At 37.1% G+C, this 18,552-nt stretch overlaps 1 protein-coding gene across 2 annotated transcripts in view; it reads left to right on the forward strand.

Moving 5' to 3' along the window:
- The window catches only part of URH2 (uridine-ribohydrolase 2), a 31,533-nt gene extending 27,231 nt beyond the window's left edge, over positions 1-4,302 (forward strand). For both annotated transcript variants that reach the window (XM_078590998.1, XM_078590997.1), the window contains 3 exons: positions 3,046-3,153; positions 3,459-3,594; positions 4,050-4,302. In XM_078590998.1, the coding sequence (XP_078447124.1) occupies positions 3,046-3,153; positions 3,459-3,594; positions 4,050-4,158 (353 nt within the window). In that variant the 3' untranslated portion in view covers positions 4,159-4,302. The remainder of the gene's footprint in view (positions 1-3,045; positions 3,154-3,458; positions 3,595-4,049) is intronic.
- The last annotated feature ends 14,250 nt before the right edge of the window (positions 4,303-18,552 follow it).

The following is an 18,552-nucleotide window of genomic DNA, read 5'->3' on the forward strand; positions in this document are numbered from 1 at the left end:
GTGGCTGTCAAGGGCCGCTTCCCACACGGCCCGGGCAGACTCAAGAGACAGAAATTCACCCTTGATACTCGGTGAAATACTATCCAAAAGCCATCGATGGACCACCCCTTCAACGTCTAGCCAGTCATAGTACTTGGAGTCTGTCTTGGAAGGCCCTTCTTCAAGTAAATGACGCATCAGTCGTCCCTTGAGAGTAATCTGGACATATTGCTGCCACTGAAGAAGGTTAAAGCCGGTGAACATCCCATCTGGAGGCATCCGAGGTAGAGAAAACGGTCCAGGTGAAGCCGACCAATTCCCCGACTCAAGAGGTGCCTCCGAATCATTTGACGTTTGACCCACACTGGGTGGCGTCGAAGCTGGCGTTGATGCTGGCGTCACACCGGAAACCGATACAGGCTCCGTCATCTTGATCACAGAATGAAGTGTCGCACGAGGAGCACACAGCTGCAGGAACGCCCGCGGCTATTGGCTGCGTGCGCGGCTGAAGAGTCGAGGAGGGAGCACGGCCGCGACCGAGAGGAGAGCGCGCGGTCGAGAGGGAAGCGTACGCTGCCGAGAGAGAAGCACAGCCGAGGAGGGAGCGCGGTGCGGGAAGCCGGAAATGTGGCCGGAAAGAAGCTGCGCTGCCAGGAGCAGGTAGCCAACCGGAAGGAGAAGGAGCTCAAGATCGTGGCGAATGTAGAAACGCCAGAGATCGGAGCTACGGTCGAGCCCGGGAACCCGGATTAGGGTTAGGGTTAGGGCTCTGATACCATGAAGACAAGAAGAAAGAACAATTCTTGATACTCAAACAAAGAGATTACAAGGGGTTTTATAGGGAGCCCTAATGGGCTAATAATAGAAAGGAGCTAATAATAGAAAGAAGAAAAGAAAAGGAAAGGAGACAATAATGTCAACAGTAAGGCTATTACTTGGAAGATCAGATTGAGGAACTTCGGACATAACCATAATAAGAAGTACTTGTGAAATGGAGGATGGGAACATTAGTTGGAGTTTGCAGAGGCAACATTTTCAGGCCCAAATCCGATCTTACAAGAGGAAAAAGGACCCAAATGACCCCCTTTATTCTCATCCCACTTGGAGGACAAGCCAGGCTTGAGCTCATCATGAAACATGACTCACACAGATCCTGTTAGCCACAACATGGGGACATCCTGCGCCGGAGATTGACAGGAAAATTACCCATAAGCTCTCTCTCTCTTCCTCTACTCTCAACCCTCACCTTGCCTTAACTTCCCGTTTGTGTCTCTCCAGCAGTGCCCTAATCTGCATGGACTTGGCAGATTGTTAACGCCACATTGGATGATTGCATGGACAGCAGTGCCCTAATCTTGATTGCATTCTCCATTCCCCTTCCGAGTTGTTCACAGTTGGGATTGGACTGTTCAATTTGAAGTATGATTCTTTTGAGAAGGAAAAGGTTCTTACCACAATATCGAAGACTGGGGTTGAGAAGGACAAGTAGTATTGCTGTGTCAATTAGGCAATCGACATCGTCATTTGCTGGTTTATCTTCTTACCAGTCTCCTATGTCAGTCACGACTGAAGTATGTTCAAATCTCATTACTTAAAGTAATTATTTGGGGAGGGAAAAATTCTGCACCATCCTGATAGTTGTGTTCACCCTCAACGGACATCTATGTAAATCATGACAGCTCCATTTGTGCAGTTTTTTTCTGCCACACCACAAGGCAACAACATTGTCCCACAACTGTGGCATCAGGGTGATTAGACAGAGTTGTGGAGGCCAATGCTGTGGTATCACTTATGGAAGATGAAAAGATGTTATTTGCCACAGTGATGGTGCTGGAAATCTAATGAAACACAATGAAGAAAGATCCACCACTGACAAGATCTAGCTGCTAACAATCTCATACTTGGGTGAGAAGCTCTTGAGAAAGTTCAGTAGAGTGAGCCACTCCTGCTGCTTCGGCATCATCGGATCATTTGCAAAAAAAAATCAAGTATGCCTTCCTAAAACCAAAAAGAATATCTAAAATCCTCAACCAGGCTATGATGCCCTTTCTTTCATCTATAGTAGTTATATGTCAAATCATACATGTGAGAAAGGGGTCCTTGGAGAACATAAGTGAGAGGCAGCTGCATATCTGATTGCATGATGATAGGGTCTAAACACACACCTATCATACGGATAAAAAAGGCATCATCTATCACATGCTTCGGAGCCAGTATGTGGGTTGGAGCCAGCGCATGTCTATTCAGGCCTATAAATCTGAGTAAATTATAGGCATGAAAACAACTAACCTATAAAGAAGTCACAGATGGACAAAGGGGATCAACGATTCATTTGCTTCCCAAGAAGGTGTGTGACGACCCGGCAGGAGCGGGAGATCCTCTTAGCTATAAGTGTGACTGATTCGTCCAGATATTCTCCCGAATATTCTCTACTTCTTTCTAATTCAACTCAACCAATATCCAGTGTGAAGTAGGATTGCTATTGAATTCTTGCACATTATTCTATTGTTATCGATCTGAGTAAGAGAGGAAATTCAGATTTCTTTAAAGCAAAATTCCCACAAAGATACAATATCTTATCACATGAGTCCAGATGAGACAATAATCTCAAAATTGGGCTCCATATAATCAAATAGATAATGAAGCAGTCGGGTGTCCTAACTCTCCCAATATCCAGTTGACTGGACCCTGCTGTAACGAGTGGCTCATTTGTGAGCTGAACAACCTTGAAGTAGCCCTTGAAGTTTAACATAACAGACTACTTCCTACTCAGAATGTCATTAGCATCTTAAGTCACTATTTGTCCCTTATGGAAAAATATTACATTCAGTTCCAAGACTGAAAATTCATGGACTGTCAAAATAATTTTATACTGATATTAGAAATAAGTAAAATAAAGTATTTACTGTCTGTTCCAGGAAAATGCATCTTCTTGCACTCTTTTGATGATTTTGTTATTTTAAGACAAAAATGTACTTGTTCTGATCATTTCCTTGGCTTTGTATCTGAGTTATTTTTACTGATTTACTCAACATGTTTGTTCTCGTTTGCTTCAAATATTTGTAGACGAGGATCTCAATCAGCTTGCTCATTCCAAAGCTAAATTCGCTCAATATGTCTGTAAAATCCTGGGAGTTTATTTTTCTTATCACCATGAGGCATATTCCATGCAAGGTTAGTATTTACATAAACTGGAAGTAGAGTCTGCAATGTAATTTGCCCTCGGTTTTGTTAAGTAGGTAACCTTACTGTTAAGTAAGTTTGGTATTTTCTCTCTTCCATCAGCCGATGCACTGGGCAGCAGGGGTCCTGCCTGCTTCTCTTTTCTCTTATTCCCATGCCTTACCCTCTGCTCCTACCTCTATCTCTCTCTTGTGTCCACTATTTATCCTTGGATTCTCAACAACTGCCCCTGCGATCTAAAGAGGCAGTCTATATTTTCCAACGATGGTTTTTGCTTAATTAATTCATCGGTGCAGGAGTCTACCTTCATGATCCTACTGCACTTCTGGCAGCTGTAGATCCATCCTTGCTAACTTACACCGAGGGCGTGGTAAGAGTGCAGACAAGTGGCATTACCCGGGGCTTGACTCTGTTTGACAACTGCAAGAAAAAGTAAGATTTTGACTTATTGTATATTGCTGTTTGAAGATGTTTGAATCATTTCAAGTCTTAGTTTCCTTCTGGTTTCTTAATCACATGGAGTATATTGGTGAATGAATTTATAAAGAAAGACTTGATGTTCATATGAAGTAAAACTAAAACAAATTCTTTGGATTCCCTACCAAAAATCTGATTACTTAATCATTAGACTAAGTGTTATGTGTTTATCTATATTTATCATTTTTTCAAGTTGCTACGTTCTGTCCAAATCTTATTTTCAATTTAATGTCTTAATCAGATGTTGCTTTTAAATAAGGTCCTGATTTTTATAAGAAGTAAAAATTAAAAGAAAATATTTGAATCCATGAAAGAAATTCGGATTACTTTATCATTAACCTTATCTCCTTGTGTTACATCTGTATTTTAGCATAAATTTTACTTTATTCATTTCACCTAAATATAATCAGGTATGGGGAACTCAATGAATGGCTCCACAAGCCAAAAGTGAAGGTGGCCGTGACAGTCGCTGCTCCCGCTGTTGTCAGGCTGGTCATGGATCGGTTAATGCAAGAATAAAGCTAGCTTTGATTTAAGAGTTATGTCTTCATTTCTGATAGTGTGAATTTCATCCAATCCATCAACGCACATTTGGATGATTATCCAGTGACATGTGAAAACAAACTTCAGAAATACAAAATGTGACACGGCTCTTTTCTTGTATTGCATGTATGATGCCTTAGTGGTTCCTTCAGTACTTAGGAAGGCAAGACTGAAAGATAAGATGCCAATATCTATGAACCCGTATGGGCGCCTTTGGCCTCTTCCCTAATCAACCCAATTCTGCTTCTTGTCTGGCCTCCTGAGGGGAGCGGCAAAGGAACTTAAATGGAAACTAATCTAAAGGCAAATGCGAAAAATACCACTTCTAGATATTGGTATTCCTATCAGACATTTGCAACGTCACTAGGTTCATGGCCCCGCCTACCGTGCGCACAACCGCCCGCGCCCGCCTGCGCGCACGACCGCTGCGTGCGTAGCCTCCTACTCGCTCTGCCATCGAGCGCATCATCGCCCGCACGGTTCCCTGCGCACAGCCGCTACCTGTGCCCCATTCTGCATCAACGTGCTTCAGACCATTCGTCCTACATCGGCGCGCCTCATTTACTGTTTAGGTTTTGGGGCGCTGCCCCGAATCCAGCAAGGGGACGACTCCCCCCTTGACCCCCCAACCAACTGACCCCGCAGTTGGAGCCGCAACACCGTGTCGGAGCGCACGTCACTCGCCCCCTCCAACGACGCATCGAGAATTACCTACATCGCCTCTTCGCACTACTCTTGTGCCAAAGGTCCATTCTTCCCTCTTTGGTGTCGGTGTTTTTTGTCCAGTGTTTCTCGTCTGTTTTTCCACGGCCGTCAGACTTAGTTGAATAGGTTTGAATCTTCTCGTGATCGACCGTTCAAGATATTGGATTTGGAGCTTTGTTTTCACCGCGGTGGTTGTAAGACAGTCCTCTCGGCCTCGACCGAGGAAAGGGGCTGCACCATCAACATTTTCACCATATTTAAATGTTTGAAATCATTCTTGTTGATTTGTGGTCTGTTTTATCCATCCCTAGTTGAATTAGCCTATCCTACCCGTGTCAGTCCTATTCATCGTGCATCATGGCGATCAGACCAGAGCATAGGGGAGGGCAGCCTCCTCTTAACGGCGGCGGCGATGACAGCGACGGCGGTGGCGGAGAGGAAACTAGGGCAATTTCTTCAGAAGAAAAAACTTCAATTCCAAAGATAATCACCAAGTAATTCAGTAGATCATTGGCCTATGTATAGACCTTGGAGGAAAGAGAAAATTTAAAATAACAGTAAAATTCAAATATAATTTAAACGATGCTCGGATCATTGATCTGAAGTTGATGTTGGCGGTATGTCATGACACTTAGCGTCTCATGCGGTAGTGGTGTCACGTCTGATGATGGTGTGGTCATGTGCGCCACCATAAATACTCTATCACTTACTAGATATTGATGTGCCACTACACACACTATCTCATTAATAGTTTTGCTATCATTATATTTTTTTATTAACTAGTAACTCAAATATTGAACATCTCTCTAAAGGCCAGTCCTTTTGGAGACGACCTTACTCATGCCATAAACTTGAGTAAGTTTCCATAGTTAAAAAATTTATTTGATTGTAGGGAAGTTAATTTACAACGATATTTAAAATCAACACCGCGATTTGCCTCCGTCATTGGCAAATTAAAATTATAATGACATTAAAAATAAATACACAATTTGCCTTCACCCACTCAACCACATTGATTATCAGAAATTTTGAGTGATTAATGATGGAAAATCCAATTAGGGGCCTGGTCGTTGAACAGAAATTTGATTATTTCCACGTCAGCTGATCTGTCATCAGTCTCTTTGACAGAGTACTGTATCCCATTTAAATCATTTATTTTTAAATTATATACCGAATCATTTATGGATATGAGCACTATTAAAAAGTGAAAAGTTATAGACTTTTATAATGCTAAGCAGTTGAGTAACTGATAAAATGATAAATGCATGTGTATCTCCATTCATTTTAGATTTTTTGGTTTTATTAATTTATAATTTATCATGTTATAACTTGAATTAACTAAATATTCATGTACTAGCTATAAATTCTATTTTTTGCACATTATGGTTATTTTTTGACTAAACTCCTTGACTTCTTTGGAGTAAAGTAATTGTAGTAATGATGACTATTCTATTTTTTCACATGTGCAAAAATTTACCGGAATGAGAAGATGGTAATTCTTAAAGAGTTGGAGAATTTTTGAGAATTATGTGATTCTCAAAAGGGGCTTGAAAGGACAAAAAGGTGTTGTGGGCCTTCAAAGAGAGTTATGAGGGAGATGGGCCACAACCTAGCATGCCCATGGGGCTCTCAAAAGCCTTACAAAGAACGAAGCTAAAGATTACAAGGGGAAACTCTTAACAAATGGAGAAAAAGAGGCAAAATGGCAAGGAAAGAGAATAGAAAATGCCCAAAGGGGTATTTTAGTAATTCTTCAAGTGTAAAAATATTTTTTCTCTCCCTAATTTCCCCTCATTCTAGATGTGCTCTAGCAAGTGGTTGGTCAGTATGACAAGGCACCTTTTAGAACCCAGGTTGTTCAACCTGCTTAATGTAAGTTTATTGAAGTTTTCTCTTAATCTCATCTCTGGTTTGCATTGAAAAATGCTTGATCTTGGCTAAGTTATAAGGATCCTGGCAGCTGCGTGCCAAACAGACAGAAGGGTGCGCCCTCTCTGGGGACTTAGCCCAAAATTGGCAAAGTCCTAGAGGGGTTCAACAGGGTAGAACCGGTCCAACTGGGTCAAACCGTCCCATTCAAGAAAAAAAACTTTTTTTTTTATTGGGCCGACGCTATTGAGCAATGCCTAATAGGCCGACCCAAGCCCGACCCGTAGAGAGGTCCGTCATCGTTGCCGTCGCCGCCACTCCTCCGCCGCCACTAGCGATCGCCAAAGCATGTAAAATTCTCTAGTTTTTAGCATTTAAATTATTAAAAAATCAGGGGAAATGAGAAAAAATTAGGAAAAATTAATTTCTGCATTTAAAAATTCCAAAAAAATCAGGAAAAGTCCCAAAATTCTTATAATCAATATCCAGTGATTTTAACATCTAAAAAATTATAAAAAATCTCTAACTCTCGTTTTGAATATTTCTAATAGTTTTTTGTGTCAATTAAATTCCATAAAATTCTAAAAATATTTATTTTTATTTATATTTTTATGAAAAATTAGGAAAACTAGTGTAAAATATTTTTAGTGTTTGTTTGTATGCTTCAATTTAAATAATAAGAAATTATATAGATTAACTAAAAATTCCGAAAAATCCCAGAAATTGTATTTTTCACTTTTGAACTCATTTTCTTCATTTCAAGCTTGGGAAACAAATTCTGATATTAAATTTCTGCCTCTCTATAGATCAACCCCTTAGTTTCTCTATATGAATTATAGAGTATTTAAATGGAAATCTTCATAAATATTGTTGGCTAGGTCTGAACTAAAATGAAAACATAAATCCCCTAAATTTGGACTTATCAGTAATATATTTTAAAATTTAAGTATAGCTCAATATTTGAGTTTTTTAATTAATAATGTAAACATAAAATGATGATGTATCATTTGTTGAATGTCATATCTCCAATAATTTAAATCATCATACTATTAATGTATTATAAAATATTTAAAAAAGGTTGACGTCCCAAGTAGTATTTATACATTGAGTAAATTGAAAATAATTATATTATTTCATCAAAATGTAGACGTTATTAACCACATAAATGACACATTATCTATTAAGTTAATAGTGTTAAGTTAAGTAAAAATAAAAGTAGAATGTTAAGTCATAATATTATTTGAAGTTAAAAACCTTTATGATGTAAACCAAAAATTTTGGTGTATTTTTAATAACCATCACCTGATTAATTATTATATTTACTACACTATGGATGGATAAGAAAATATGTAGAAAATTTTAGTTTCCTAAGAAATATCATATATTGATGAAGTGAGTTAGTTTAAAGCAATTATCTGACAATTTTTATCGTACTTTAGCTCTTATCATCCATATACGTAGCATGTGAACCATTGAATAAATACTTCATCTAACTAAATAACACAGTGAAGTGTTAATTCATAATATTATTTTGAGCTGAAAAATATTGTATAATGTGAACGTATAATTATGAAGTGATATTTAAAAATATTATCATTAATGGTTTGAATGACTACAGTATTGATTGATTAAAAATAAATGAATAATTTTAACCGCAAAAGTAATTTATAATGTTTTTATGTGATCTACTTTAAATTAATTACCTTATTAGTTTCATGATAATTTTAAGAAGGCTGACCCTATTAGTTTTCAAACGAAAAATATTTAACATTTATTGAAAAGCATGAAAAACTAATTAAAAATTTTAAAAGTAATGTCATGTTCCAAATTCTAGGTAAGAGCAAAACCTTGACTGGTATTCATCATTTACTTTGTTTTGATAATCTTCTTCCACCCTGGAATTTTTTCCACACGTACAAGGGAGTGAATATTTAATGAAATTGAAGAAAATATTATCTAAAAATAAAGGCTTTAATGATGGTTTTCAAAGCCACAATAGAAGTTTTGTATCATCAAATTTTTTAGATGTGTTCCAAAGACAAACTAAATTAAGAAATTCTATACGATCAAAATATATTTTGATGAAACATCAATTCTATTTTGGATCTTATCGAAAAGGGAGATATGATTAATTTGGGTGGCATGCTGTCCACTTAGAAGTCTGGTGATTGGCTGCTTGTGTGTGTGTAGCCGTTGATTGGTCCAACCTAGGGGTTGAAAGTTGATGATAAAAAGATCACTAACTAAGTCGTTTGTAAGGGTAGTTATGTACCAATCAACAATTTTATTACCTTACTAGTAGTACTTAGTAAGGGTCAATCCCTCACGGAGCTAGGTAGCTAGTTAGGATGAATTTCAATTAGAATTTTAAATTTGAGATTTTATAAGTCTCTTTCATAATGTTTTTAGTTGTTAAGATGGTTTATTTCAACGAAAAAAGATGCATACGATTTTTACTAGGTATGGAAAATTTTACATGAAAAACCTAGACAGAGAATGATTTTAAAGATTTTTCTCAGAATTTTCTATCGTCTCTTGGGAGAGATAAAAAATTCTGAAATTAATTAGGCTGTAATTCCCTTATCCGGTTCAAAGTCATTCAACTGGATGAGAGAGAACTGTCCGAATCGTTACCGATCTGAGTTAACTCAGTTCGAGAATGATTCACGACAGTTTGAGTGAAGAGAGAGAGAGAGAGAGAGAGAGAGAGCGCACAGTCGTGGGTGCTCCGCCACTGATTGTGGGGGCGGAAGTGCCACTTGTGCGCTGGGCTTTGGCGCTCCACCGTTGGTTGCACAAACGGAGGTGCTCTCACGTGTAGTGGACCAAAATGATGATATCTGGAGTTCCAGATATCGTTTTGACACGTGTGAGTAGGCGTTGGAAAGCTTAAGACGTTGACTATCTGAAAAGAGTAGGATGAAGTATTATGAGAAGAAGAAAGGAACCTCTTTTGTCACACCCAAGGGGACCAAGGTGGTTTCTTCAGCTCCCTACCAACTGTCTTCAAGATCTAGGACACTCCCAGAAGACTCCTTGCACCTTCAGGATGAAGGTGGACCCAGGAAAAAGCTCAAGAAAGAAAGAAAGTGTAACAAAATAATACTCAATTCTTGGATACCTCCAAGGAGGGTGAGGGGGCCCTTTTATAGGGGTACATGTGTTTGTTTTAGCCATTCTTGGTGGTTTGATCATGGATGAACGTCCAGGATTGAGTTCTTGAGGCCTCAATCCAGGTGATCAGGCCCCAACCAACCAGATTCTTTCCCTCCAGGTCAAATTTGGAGGGAAAAGAAGAAGTTGGTTAGAGTTAGTTACAAATCATCCCTAGCCCTTGGATTTGAGCTGGAATGGATGGATGGATGGGTTCCACCTCATGAATCCTTGACTGGATCCCAACCCTGGGCTCTCCACCAACCAATAACTGCCAGATGGAGTCCCCCTTAGGTGTCTTGATCATCCTGAAAGCCTCCAAGGACCTTCTAGAAGGTGTTCTTCATGCTCCTTCACAACAAGCCTATCGGTTGACTCTTCTCCACTGATTAACATGCATCTTCTTATTCATAGCTCCTTTTGATATGAAATTCCGTCCCAACACTCAAGATTCATGTCTTGACTTCATCATAAAATTGCGTAATTTTATGACCACCAAAAGTCAACCTTTGACCTGAAAAGTCTACATACTAGGGAAATTGTTAGATTCATGTCCCACTTGACTCATTGAGTCTAGTGGGGTTTAAAAATATCCCATAAATCCCAAACTATGTAACTTTGTAAAATATATGTCAGAGCATTGATGGAAACCTCAATTGAGTAAAAAATGTAGCTTTTTAAATATTGGAAAAAGTGGAAGGCATGATCTCATTATTACGTAAAATAATAGTTTTTGGTATCGTTGAACTGAATTTCAGGGTAGTTATGATGAAGAATGCATGCAATGACTACCCTTATTTGACTTTATCAGCCGTCTAATGAATTTCTTATTTGGTTCATACATTGACATTATTAAAAACTTGTGATACACCTTTCTAGGTGCCTAGCAGGGAGCTAGGATGCCTTGTAGGCTGGTCCTCAATTTGTCTAGTCACCAAGTTTTCTTGCTAGCTAGGTACCCAGATCAAAGACATATAGGTTGGCTGCCTTCTTGGATATCCTAAGAGCTGCCTAGTTTCCCATACAGTTGGGTTGGATCCTATAAAGATGCTTTGCTAGCTCAATTTGTATGATAATTCAAGGTAATTGTTTGTTAAAACTTATGGAGCATGGTCTTTACCATCTCCCACATCTATGTTTGTCCTAATCATCACCTATGAAGAGAAAAGAGTGCTACATTTTTACATATCAGCTTCACATAAGCAAGGATAGTTAATATTGTCGACATACTTGTTTACCCTCTACTAAACCTGGCGCAATATTTATGTATTCAATTATCAAGTTTAAATGTGTAGAATGATTTTTTTCTTTCTGTAGCCAATAATTCCTATGATGTTGCTTGGGATAAATAATAGATGTTCTAATGGTGGAATTCTATGGCTGATGGAGAGGAAATTTTTAAAAATATTTTCCATCTGTAAAAAACCTTTCTCCATTATCATTCAACATGAAAATGAATCATTGGTATTGTTAGTAATGCTCCACTTCATTAGTTGACAATGGTTTCCTAAACAGAGGATAGTGTTGATACTTAGTCATCTTCTATAAGGACTTAGCAGCCAAGGACTTGTAGCATGTGGTGATGGCTTCTTGGTTTCTCCATCTTTGACTTTTTTGTCATCAACCGTGTCACCAGATGTTGCTCATAGGAGTGACCAAGTAAATGTCACAACTTCCTGTTGGTAGTTGACATTATTGATAATCTCAATTTAGGGTTTTAACTCATCGTCTCTAATTGAGATTATTCAATAAATTTATATGAGAACTTACAGATGAGTATTTAGCTAGTGATGAGTACGGATCGTGTCCACAAGGAACAATGATTAATGATTCAATTTTCTTACTATAGTGATTATCGATATGAAAAGAGATAAAGACGATAATATAATATTTGAGATAGTGATATTGAGTCAAAGATTGTAAACAATTTAAATTTAAGCTTAAAATTGGCAAAGAAAAGAGGACATGAAAGTCGCGAACATGTCGTGATGCATTATGTGAATGAGGTAGAGAACATGTTTGATACGATAATGATCGAGTGTCTAAATGGTATAATGATAGAGAGATGGGATTATGGGGAAATAAGGAGATGGTGTGATAGTGAAAAGATGATAATAAACTCTAATTATGGGAACAATGGTGTCGGGAAAGAACAACGTAAGGCGAAGACACTTACCATATATCTTTAAGTTTTTCCAGGATGATAGTGATTTACGAGGGCGGGTCAGCTCCCCCTCTTCTCTAATGCTTCTTCCCACACACCCAAGGCACCAAGAACACACTTGATGGATCTCAAAACTCACTATCTTTCAATAATCCACACAAGTAGAAAGTAAGTTCAAGGATGAATGTTACAGTGATCCATGCTTCTTTTTATAGATCATAGGTTATGGAAAGAGGAGAGGAGACGAAGCAATCCTGAACATTTCAGCTCAGTCGAACCTCTAGATCATAAGACATTGCGGTTCGAGTTCGGAGGAATCCTAGCACTTATTTTTTCTCTCTCCTCGTCATTGGCATTGACACTTCCTCTTTCTCCGTTTCGATTGAACTGTCAAATTATTGAGATTCCTCATCGCATCGTCTTCGACGCATGTGCCTTTCAAAGGCGCGAAGTGTAGCTATCGCAGGAAAATGACAAAAGATGTTTTTCTTCTTCTTATTCCTTAATGGATTATTTGATTACGTGATGTCGCGTTGTCGTGCCACATCATCAAGTATTCTCCTTTTTTTCTTGATTGGTAGTGTTCCACAAATCAAACAGTGACATGTGGCGTCGCAAAAATAAAGGACTTAAAATATGTTCTAAAGTTCACATTAAATAAAATAAGAAGCCCAAAAAATGTAAATAAATATATTTTTTGACTTAGAAATATAACATCTTTATAAATTAATGTTGATAATTTTCAAAAAAATTATATTCTGATTCAAAAATTATATTGTTTCAGAATTTGATGTCAGAAAAATTCCCATAAGTACATAAAAGTGCAGAAAATTCAGAATATCATTCTAAAAATATATTTAATCATTTTAAGCTTGATAACATGCATATATAATTAATTTAATGCAAATAAACTTGTGAACATGGTTAGATTAAGGTACTGAAAATGCATGTTATAAGTTATCTAGATAAGGTTTTCATTAGGATGTAGTTGGGCATATATTATGACAGCTCGGTAACATGATTTTATGGCCACATACTTGTCTAGTTTTTTTTTTGCATTGCATCGTCTAAAAGTGAGCATTTTACTTTCCTTAAAATATGACATCTCCCAAGAGTACAACCCCCCAACTAGTAAATTTATTTGTTATCACAAGATGTCTAGGATCTTGGTCCTAGTAAGCACCTATATTTCTAGAGAAATTAGTGTCAGTACCTAATGAACACAAGACTTTAAAGTAAACCATAACATCCACCCTTTCTAGTGACCATGTTTAGGCACATAGCCACCAACACACCTGAAAACACTTCCCTTGTTCTAGTGTAGTGACCAACAAGTCAAATCTGGTATTCCATTGCAATGAGAAATAAAGCAATGTGTTTCTCTATCAAGGCATCCAATATTTTGCACATGTAGATAATTTATTTTCCATGATTTATAATTTCATATCAAATAAATCACTTGTATGAAGTGGGCTACAGATGGTTGAAGTAACTTTACTTAAGGATGTCATGTGGGTGCATCATCAATTTGTTCATCCACTCTCTCTTTTTTCTTTGTATCTAATGATTATTGTCATGGGAAGGCCATATTGGAAAAAAATGAACATCAGTTATGTTCTATTTCATTTTGTGTGCCAATAGTCATGTCAATTGTCTTGCAAGAGCCAATTCCAGTCGTAATTGCATAGACCTGGAAAAAATGTTCTAATTAACTTTAAAATTAAGAAATACATTCACATGTGACTGCAATTTGAAGCCAAGTTACCTTAGGATTTATCAAACAATGTCAACCATATCGCCCCTAGTGTGGCCTTTGAGAAGATTGCAAAGATTGAACACCTTGTCACATAAAAGACACTAGAGCAATGCACCATAGCAATGTGGGTAATTCTTGACCGCATCGTTGGCAGTGCACACGGGTGTAGGAAGACAGGTGGCCTTCTCTCGACGGCGACGGCGGCAGCTCGGACGAAAGACGGCTAGGGCAAACTTCCTTTTAGAAGAAGAAACTTCAATTCCAAAAGAAATTCACCAAGTTTTTCTTACAAGATTTGCCTATGTATAGGCCTTGGAGGAAAGAAAAATAAGATAACCGTAAATTTAAAAACCTAATATTAATCGACTTTGGCGACGTGTCAGGTCAAAGGATGGTTCTGAAGTTGGCGTTGGTGACGTGTCATGACACGAGACGTCTCATGAGAAGGTGGAGGCACGTCTGGTAATGGTGCGTTGTCGTGGTCGCCATCATAATCTTAAGGCTCACTTTGTCGTTAAACTAGTGTGGCCACAATATATAATACATGTAAATGTTTTTAGATAAAACTGATTTACTGCTTGTGAACAACATCAAAGGTAGTATATACCAAACTAGTTAAAATGGTGACAACAATAATTTATGTTGATGATAAATTCTGGTGAGGGTGATCGTTCAAAACATTTTTGATGTTGAATATAGAGGTAACAAAGTATCATCACCAAGCACACTATCCATGGTATTAGCATGAAGAGTAGTCTAGGTTAGAATTCACCCAATACCTAGTTATATTGTAGTGTATTTTTCAGACATATAGTTTATCCATTTGTTTTTATATGCTTTAAACTAATATTTTTTAATAATTAATCATATTATCTTCACAAATAGACTTAACAATCCAAACAAAACCATATTTCACACCAACACCCCATAGTGGGTGTTAATTGATTTTAATGTTTTTGGATCACCTCTTTTCATGGAGAGATAATGCTGAACATGTTTTCTTATCTCTAGGCATATTAATGAAGCTATCTTATGAGGTTTTGTTTGTTGGAAAAACTCCACAACTGATAAGTCATGTGTATGAGGTGTGTGGGTTGTGCCATCATCTTATGTTGAATGAGGTTGTGCCATCATCTTAGTATGAGGTTGTTTGATAACTTCTCATTTATCAATGACCATTTAACTTCATCATATAATTTCTAAAGGAAATATGGGCTGCCATAAATCCAATCACATGTTCCATATCTCGTTGGATGTTCATTAAGACATTCTATTGATTATAGTGCATGTATAATGCTTTTAGTGGACTCCATTAATATATGGTCCAACTTAATAAGTCATGATGAGATCACAACATAGATATGGTTAATTCTTAAGCATGTGTTCTAAATATCCTTATTCAAATACTACTCAACAACTACTTTGAAGTATTCAAATAAAATGTCGCTATCTGGTCCTACTCATATGATGAGTATGGCTGATCCAGTACCAATTAGTGTGGAAACACAAAAGTAGATTGTAGGTGCTCTTCAGCAAAAAGGGTTAAATGAATTTATCCTTATGAATTCCTGAATGATATTATACCAAGCTGAAAATCATGTTGATTATGTCATGGTTCTGTAAGTGGTTTACGTTGACTAAGAATAATGAGCTATCTTATTCATGGAATTCTAAATTATCTTAGCTTACAATGATCAAGAAGTTTACGAAGATGATTTAGTGGTCAAGATGGCATCCTCCACCCTCTGTATCAGATGACATATCTTACGGAAGATGATGCAGTTAGGTCCTTGTCCAAGATAGTAGACATTAGAGAAGAGTTCTCTAATGATTTCCAAACACATCAATACTAACTTAATAGACTGATTAGGATTTGATAGTTGACCATCCTTGGAGTGCCAAGTGGATGAAGACTAGATGTACATAGTAATGAATTACAGAAAGGTTCCATGAGTGAGTTAATATACTCCTTTATATCTTTTGGAGCAAAAGGTGTAGCTCGACACCCAAGGGATTAGAAACTCAAAAATCAATTGGGTGAAATCAACTCGTTATTAAATGATCTATATGGTAGTTTATAGAATTAATTTAGAGGGTCAATACAAGTTAGTAGGCCACTTTAATCATTAATGAGATTGATAAATGGGCCTAGAGGGTCATACACCAATGGTATTTTGGATATTATAAATGATTCTTAAGTTAAAGGGGTTTATGAAAATATCCATCATGTATAAATAAGAGAAGAACATGAAAAAAATTCTGTGCATACCCTTCTCCTTTCTCTCCATGGATCATCTTCACTTCCGATTCAAGCGCTACTACAGGGTAATGAAAGTAAAGTGATAACAAGTATCATTAAAATGGAGGAAACTTGATACATGCCAAGGTGATTTGATCGTCATGTTTCAAAGGTTTGTTATGACTTTATTTTAAGTATTTCATTGTGTGACTCATTGAAGTTTTGTCTCAATGAAGATCCTATACCCAAAAACTTATTTATATCCCTCAAAGTGTGATTATGGTGATTTATTTATTTGATGCAATATCACTTTGTTTGTCTTATTTTGATTTGGACACAAATCACAAGACAGGTTTAATTGCTTAATCATGTTGAAATATCCCATCACCATAGACTTCCGATATGGAAGTTAATTTCTATCACTAGCCTTTGAGCAATTATCTTTAGTGAGTTCCTAAAAGTTTCTCCCCATATGAACACTTGGATATCATCATTGCTATCAGTACCTAAGAGTAATGGCATTGTTAACTATGATAAAAATTCAGATGATATAGGGGGAAAATAATGAATATGGGTCTCCATACTGGACATCCATAGGATATGCATGAACATGCCCACAAAGTTACAACCACTATACATAAGCTTTTCGACTTGGTTGAGCTCCTTATAGTAGTATCCTTAGGAGCTACCTAGCTGGTACCATGGCAGGGCCTTTAGCTCGGTGGCTGATTGATATGGTAGTTCTCACCTTGTAGGGGCTTGGAAGCCTATTCAATGGCTAGAATGCGGATTGTATCCTATTTGGTACAGTTTGTAGATATATCCATGTAATCCTTAGCATGTTGAATTTTCCCCTTCACCTCAACAAGCCCCATTCATGTCCCACCGTCATTGTTACATCGTCTTGATGATATCGAGAAGGGAGAGGAGCTAACATCAGTTACTATGCACATATAATTCTGTATCCCCTTGACATTGCTAGGAGGACTTATGGTATGATCAACTGTCAAATTCTAATAGATCATCCGAGTTGGTACTGATGCATTTGAAAATTGTTGAAGAACTCTTATGTGATATTCTACTACCTTCGCTAAGAATTTCATCTTGTCGTATTCCTTGAGTTGTGTCTTCTTATATTGTGGGTAAATGATCTCATCTTGAACACTCAATTGTCTTCATGAACATCTTGTCAAACCTGAACTAAGAATATATAGAATTCCATAATTAGGAATTCTCAGGTCATATTTAAATTGCACCCGTTGATTTGTCCACAAGACTCCTTCACTGTCTCAGGTATTAGGCCACTTACACAATCGCAATGTGAACCAACACCTGATTGACAGTTTGATATACTATCATTCTTGGATTCATATAGATCAATTCTTTGAAATCTTTCTGCTAAAAAGCACCCACTATCTATTATTAGGGTCTCCACACTATTGGCGCCATACTCATCATATGTGCAAGACTAAATAGTGCTATTTGGCCCAGATATTTTGATGTCCTATGAATAGGGATATTTAGAACACAAGCTTAAATACTAGTAATCTACTTATTAGGATCTTATCATAAATCTTTAAGTCCGATCATGTATTATGACTTCATTATAAGCTTCATGAGTGCACTATAAATAATATATTATATTGTTGAACATTGAACAATATATATAATCTGTGAATGGCTTGCCAACCACATAAACATCAAATCGTGTGTTCCCTTATCGATTGGTATGTCAATTTCCTAGCAAGACACTAGACAACCTCGTAACAGATGTAATTAGATGGCATGCAAACTAATGGGAGATCCATGTTTTCTTTAAATTCATAAATAGAAATACTACTCATTATTATTTATGTGCAATGTTTCTAATAAAGTCCACATATTTTTGAATGATGGTATCATCATAATAGTGTGATTACTTATCTTTAACTATGAATCATAAAAAATTCCCAATCATAGGATAGTAGAGAAGGAAAACAAAATGTTTAGATAGAATGACTGTGTCTCCTCCTGATGCAAAAATGATGGTGTATCTTAAAAATATTTCTGTGGATACACTAGCAAGTTGTAGCGGTATATGATAGTTTACCTTGCTATGAACTGAGTCAATTCATGATACAATGGTCCTAGATTTGACTATGAGGTATGATTCCATTATCACATCATTCCAAGTAGATTTAGCTGAAATGTGGCAACAAATTCAAAATGATGATCCATCACCCTGCATATAACAAGAGATAAACTCAAAGAAGATTATGCAATAAAATCATTGGTTAACATTGAGGAGATATAAGAAAGGAGTTTTCTATGATTGCTTAATAAGTCAATCCTAACTAGAATGACTGATTTGGATTTCATACTTGAGCATACCCTAAGTGCTTCAAGAAGTGTTGCGCAAAGGAGGGACAATATATAGACAATAACTAATTCATGAACTCATATGTGCCTTTTGGAACACTTGATGTAGCATTGCACCTCATCTAT

This window comes from Wolffia australiana, chromosome 20 (genome assembly GCF_029677425.1).
Source record: "Wolffia australiana isolate 7733 chromosome 20, ASM2967742v1".
Classification (NCBI taxonomy): domain Eukaryota; kingdom Viridiplantae; phylum Streptophyta; class Magnoliopsida; order Alismatales; family Araceae; genus Wolffia; species Wolffia australiana.